This window comes from Morus notabilis, unplaced genomic scaffold (assembly GCF_000414095.1).
Source record: "Morus notabilis unplaced genomic scaffold, ASM41409v2 Scaffold127, whole genome shotgun sequence".
In the NCBI taxonomy this organism is placed as follows: domain Eukaryota; kingdom Viridiplantae; phylum Streptophyta; class Magnoliopsida; order Rosales; family Moraceae; genus Morus; species Morus notabilis.
The window spans coordinates 251,947-258,245 of NW_010366377.1; the positions used below are offsets into that span (position 1 = coordinate 251,947).

Below are 6,299 nucleotides of genomic sequence, written 5' to 3' on the forward strand. Positions count from 1 at the left end.
TTATATTTTTAATTTTTAAATGTTTAAAAAAAATTTCATAATTTTTCTAAATTTATTATTGGTTTCTTGGTTAATTAATAAGAATGGTAATTTTGATTCCAAAAAATGACGTTAATGTACTAAAAAATAATTTCCTAAATGTCAAAAAACCAATTTAAAATTACTAAAAACACAAGATACTAAAAGTCAATTACGAGGTATTAATATGAAAATTTTCTATAAATTTATATAATACATGCGCACGTAACTTTCACAGAATTCTCTAATACTGCTTCACCATATTTTGATCTTTTCTTCTTTTGGATCTGTAACATATTGATTATAACTTCTTTCCCCATGTTTGGTTATTCTGATATCACGAAGAGACACATTGTAAAAGATGGAGCTGAAAATAGGCGTCCAATAAAAATTGATTATCTGTAGTAATTAATCGACGTCGCTAGACTCTGGAAGGACTAATTAAATCAAGTTATAATAGCTTTAGTACCATTAGAAGATAGCTACAAATATTACTATCAAAGTAAAATGATGATGAAAAATAAGGTAGGGCTCAATTGGGCCTGCTGCATCCTCCTCCACCTCCTCCCCCTCCATTTTTTTTTCTTCCAAATTTTGTGATCATGGTTAGAAGACTCATAAAGAATATTGACAGTTATGAAATCGTGTTGTCGATCAAGTTTTTCAGTGACAGTTATGGCAGTGGCAGTTTCTTATTTTCCCCTTTTTTTGTGCTAAATTTCAAGGTATAAAATTTTGCTATGCAGAATAATTAATCTCTAACAGTTTGGGCTGAAGTTTTGAGTCTTGAAGTTAGGTCCGAATAGTTATATGAAGTATTTATACGAAATGATCATGCTTACCCTCTAAATTTAGGATATGTACTTAAATCAATAATATTATTAATCTCTTCATTTTATAGTTTTTTTTTTTTTTTGAGTAGATGTCCATTTTATGATTACTAATATAATATAATTTTAAATATACACTTTTTTATTTGGGTTGTTGTGAATTTCTATAACTGATTTTAAAAGGTAGTTAAGTAGGGATAAAAATGTCATTACGAGTTATTTTACAGACTTATATACAAATATAACAACTTGTGGACATTTTTTTCATCCATTATAAACTAGACACATATAGAAGTGAAAGTTTAGGTCGGGCTTGGCTAGTCTAAAAAGAGGAGGGTCGGCTTGGCTTGAAATTCACAAAGTATTTTTAAGCAAAATTTTTTAAAGAGATGTGTTCGGACCGGCCCGAATAAATTTTAAACTTAAAACCGGCCCAGCCTAAAGGTTAGTGACAGGCTGGCCCAACCCGAATACTTAAATAGGCCGGACCAAACCCAGACCAACTATGTCAGGCCTCGGGCCATCATGTTTAGCGCAGTGCAAATTTGCTGCCGTAGACATATATACATACATATATATATATATATATGTAATTAACAGTTATAGAAGGCGTGGAGGTGGAGTACGATCCAATGGGGCCAACATCCAAAACAGGCCACATAATGATGATTGCAAGTCCAAGCCCAAAACAAAGGGCAAAATACGCACAGGAAGCAAACGAGGATCATAATCATATTCGTCAGCCTCAGCCACCACCAAGGCGCAGCAGAAAAACAAGAACAAAAGGGGCACAAATTCTCAATCGGATTACCAGATTCCGCTTCGAGGGCTTACCGATCGGCCGGCGAGAGAAGTAAAAAGTCATCGAATCGGCGAGAAAATGAGCGGACCGAGCAAGAAAGTGGTGGATGTGGCGTTTAAGGCGTCGAGGAACATCGACTGGGACGGCATGGCCAAGCTCCTCGTCTCCGACGAGGCTCGCAAAGAGTTCGCCAGCCTTCATCGCGCCTTCAATGAGGTCAACTCTGCTCTCGAGACCAAGTTCAGCCAGGTCTCTCTCTCTCTCTCTCTATTTTGTGATTTTATTTTATAGATCTTTGTAATTCTGGCTCGATTGTTGTTTGATTAATGATTTTTGTTTGAGATTATTGTTTTGCTTATAGTTTTTGGATTGGACTTTGTTGGACTAGGGTTCATTCTATGTTTTTCTTTTTATTGATTCCTAAAGCGATTCGCTTTTGATTTTCAAAATGGAATTTTTCTTTCTTCTTTTTTTTGTTTTTTTTTTTTCTAGATTTTGGTTGGGTGCTTGGAAAAAGTAAATGGAAATCTAGGGTGGTCTTGGTGTTAACTGTGTTTTGCTGGAATGAAGGACCAAATGTGGGATACGTTTTTTGTCCTTATCAATTCATTGTTTGGTTTGCGATAGGATTTAGAAAAACAAACTAAAGGAGAACTTTTTTACTTCAAAATTGGGGAAATTGAACTTTTTTACTGCATAATTTAGAATTTGAGGCTATGGGAAATGCAATTACTTGGCCTTTCTTAACACCTTTAGTTGTTGGTTTTGTGTGGAAACGAGATTAACATCGAACTAAATTTAACTTTATTATGGAATTCTTTCTTTAGCATTAGTATGCTCTTAAGTTACAATTTTATTGATTTTAGTTTTTTTCATTTCTCATTGTTAATTTGAACTTGCTGCAGGAACCTGAACCTATTGACTGGGAATACTATAGGAAAGGAATTGGATCTCGCTTGGTTGATATGTACAAGGAGGCTTATGATAGTATGTTTTCGGACTAACTGATACTTGGAATATATGTTACTTTCAAGTTTATGTCCTATGTTATTATATTTCCTAAGGCTGTTCATGGGTTGGGTTGGTGTGGGGTAGGGGGCCTTTTCTTCTCCCGTCTCAAAGGGTGCGGGTTGCACATATTTGGCCCCAATGATGTTAGAAAAATTTCACAACCCAATGATGTTTGGGTTGGGTTGGGGCGGTGCGGGGTGGGTTGAGTTGTCGGTTTCAACATTCAAAGAATCAAAGACTCAAAGTTCAATCCAACATTCAAAGTTCAATCCAACATTCAAAGTTCATCATCAAATAGAAATAATAACTCCAACATTCAAACAGATAGAAATTCAAAGTTCAATCCAACATCAAATATGAAGCAAAGTAGTCTATCAAACATTAAATATAAAGCAAACATAAATTAGTCTTAACATAAAGCAAACATAGAGGCTTAATTCAAACATGAAGAAACTAGAGAGTAGAAATGAGTTGCCTGCCTAGGGTTAGATATTAGAGGAGGCAAGTTAGAGCGCAGGTTGGGTTGGGGTGTGCGGGCCATTATAGGCCCAACCCACAACCCGCCCCAAAACTTCGTGCCAGACATTGAATGGGCCGAAAAAAAAATTTAATACTAGAAATTGCATTTTTCGGGTTGAGTTGGGTTGGGTTGGGGACGGGTGGGTTGGGTCTGCGGGTTTTGTGGGTTTATGAATAGCCCTAATATTTCCTCCAACTCTAATGGCACTAATATGCCGAGGTTGAGTATCACTAAGATTTGTGTTTGGATTGTATCATGCTTTTGCATTCTGCCTTGAGTTGAAAATTTAGGGCCCGTTTAGAAGGTATACTCACATAATGATTTTTGATTCTGACGTTTGAAATTCAAATTTCTTGTGAGAGGAAAACACTGTAGTAGAATTAATGATTTGGGTTTGATTATTTGAAACAAACGGGCCCTTAACGTGTAGGGTTTGATGATTATGTTGTTATCTTGTATATCCTTTTAAGAGACCTTAAGGCTATGTTTATCCATCCAAGGCTGTTTAGTAGGATGGATGAGAAATAGGAAAAAGATGGGAAGGGGTGTGATTCCTTATTATGGTGTTTGGTAAGAGAGGAATAATCAAAACGTACCTATCCTGTTTTTTATCGAGGTCCAGGAGAAGGAAAATAAATGAGTTCGTTGCACATCTTCATCTATCCATATTGATGCTTACACGTGGTGGCTTTGATATATTAGGTATATCACAACTATACTAGATTCTCTTCTTTGCGCTGCATAGTCCTTTTGATGTTGGAGAGAGAAAAAATAGGCTCGGTTGTTGATTCGATTGCAGTCCTATCCTCACCTTGCAACAAATCCCATAATTTCACTTACTAATTGTGTCACCTATTTTTTATCTCCTATCAAGGAACCATAAATTTACATCTGTTATTGTCCCTCCTTCCACTTTCCCTTTCTTGAAGAAGGGGGTGCTGGTTGCTGCAAGTAACTGTTCTCATTTGTGTTGATGGGAATGATATTCTAATGTCTACTTATTCTTATATTGTTAATGTCTAGCTTACTATATCGGCCGTCCTGATGAATGACCCGTTATATTGTTCCTACTTCCTTCTGTTCAATTACCCTTTTTCATATTTCGTTACTTTGTTCTTTCACATTGCAGGCATTGAAATCCCCAAGTACGTAGATACAGTCACTCCTCAGTACAAACCTAAATTTGATGCATTGGTAAGAGTTGATGGGGACTCCCCCCTACATATGCCCCGAAGCCCCTATCTTATTAACGTTTCATTACCTTTTTCTCTAGTCTATACCTGCTAAATTTTTGTATACTTATGCGTTATATATGTTGCTGTGGACTACAGCTGGTGGATCTGAAAGAAGCAGAGGAGAAATCTTTGAAGGAATCAGAGCGCATAGAGAAGGAGATTGCTGAAGTTCAAGAGTTGAAGGTAGGGACGATAATTCCTAAAAGTCATCATTTGTCTCCTATGATGTTTTTTGTTTCTAACATTAACATGCCATTTTCTTGACAGAAAAAGATTAGCACCATGACTGCAGAGGAGTACTTTGAGAAGCATCCTGAGCTTAAGAAGAAATTTGATGATGAAATCCGTAACGACTACTGGGGCTATTAAGAATATCTGCGTTTTCTAGCACCAACTTTTCACTTCGGATCATGATGACATTTTCGGGAATTTTATCATCTTTTCCTGTCTGATTCAATAATAAAAGCAACCAAATTATTTTCTTCGAAATCTGGTGAAACTCAGTTTGAAGATTGTGTTTTCCTGCACCCCATCAGAAATTTGTTTCCAATAGGATCACTTTATGTTCAGATAAACTTCGAATTTGAGAATGTTTCTTGAAGTGTCGGATCATAAGGGAATCCTTTGAAATAATTCCGATGTATTTTATAAGCTGTGCCTACCAGATTTTTAATATAGCTTTCGTCATTTTGAGTGTTTGGTTAGATCGAGGGAGAGGGGTGGGGGGAGATAGTGGTTTGATGGAGAGGGGTGAAGGGAGAAACGTACGGGGAAAGGGCAAATTCGTTGGTCAGGAGGAATGAGAGGAGAGATGGAGGGAAAGACTATCCATTTGGATCATTATTTTGAATCCTTACACTAACTGAAGGATTCAAGAAAGTGAAAATTGGTGAATTTACTTTGTTTTTAGATTTTTATCTTTAGTTTTGATTAATACATTTTTGATTTATATATATATTTTTAAGTAAATGGTATTAATTAAGTGTAAGAGAATCTTTAATGTAATGGTATAATTGACGTGTCAATTGTAAATTTAATATTTGAGTTTAAAAGAACTTTTCAATTTAATGTTAATTTTTCATATGTTATATTTTGTGTTAAATTTTTCACTAAGCATAACATATGAGAAATTTGACATTTAATTTTTATTAGTTAAAATGTTTATCTTTTTCATATAATTAATGCAATTTTTGTATTTTTTAATTGTTTTAAAAATGAAAATTTACTTTTACAACTTCTAAAGTTTAATAATTATAAGAAAAAAATAACATATCATATTAAACTATTTTAAGAAGTATCCGTCTTATTTTCTCTTTAAAAAATCCATCAAAGTCGAGATAAAAAGACTAATTTACTATCCAAAAAAAGTACTAATAAATAGTAAAGTGGATAACAAAGTAATTATATGCATGAATATTATCCATCCATTCAATTTTTTATCCCTCTTATCAAATGATATAAAGAATTAGTGTAAGTCTTTCCATGCTCCATATTTCCCGTCCCTCCTATTCTCTTCATCAAACCTACTCTTTATCCCCTGCAACTAAATAGAGTATACTAAATGGAGTCTTAAAAGGAAAGGCTTCAGTAGTGGTGTCAAACGTGCCGTGCTGTGCCAGGTTGGCACGGCCCGTCCAACACCAGGCCTGGCACGACCCCTGCACAGTGTAGGGCCGTGCCTGGGCCGAGCCTGAGGAGAAAAACTCAGGCCCGGTCTAGGCCCATGGCCCTAGTCCATAAGGGCTAGGCCTAGGCCCTTCACGGGCCGGCCCAACAAATTGTATTTTTATAAATTTAATTTAAAAAAAGAAAATATATCATATGCCCCTAAAAGATGTGATTTTATTGAATTGACATAATAGGAATAAGTACACATAAATGAC

The 6,299-nt window shown here is 35.5% G+C and overlaps 1 protein-coding gene across 1 annotated transcript; it reads left to right on the forward strand.

Moving 5' to 3' along the window:
• Positions 1-1,541: 1,541 nt before the first annotated feature.
• LOC21397276 (ATP synthase subunit d, mitochondrial) lies at positions 1,542-5,218 on the forward strand. The gene is made up of 5 exons (XM_010110153.2): positions 1,542-1,899; positions 2,556-2,637; positions 4,311-4,375; positions 4,513-4,599; positions 4,684-5,218. Exons 1-5 carry the CDS (start codon positions 1,729-1,731, stop codon positions 4,783-4,785), a joined length of 507 nt encoding a protein of 168 aa, XP_010108455.1. The 5' UTR covers positions 1,542-1,728; the 3' UTR covers positions 4,786-5,218.
• The last annotated feature ends 1,081 nt before the right edge of the window (positions 5,219-6,299 follow it).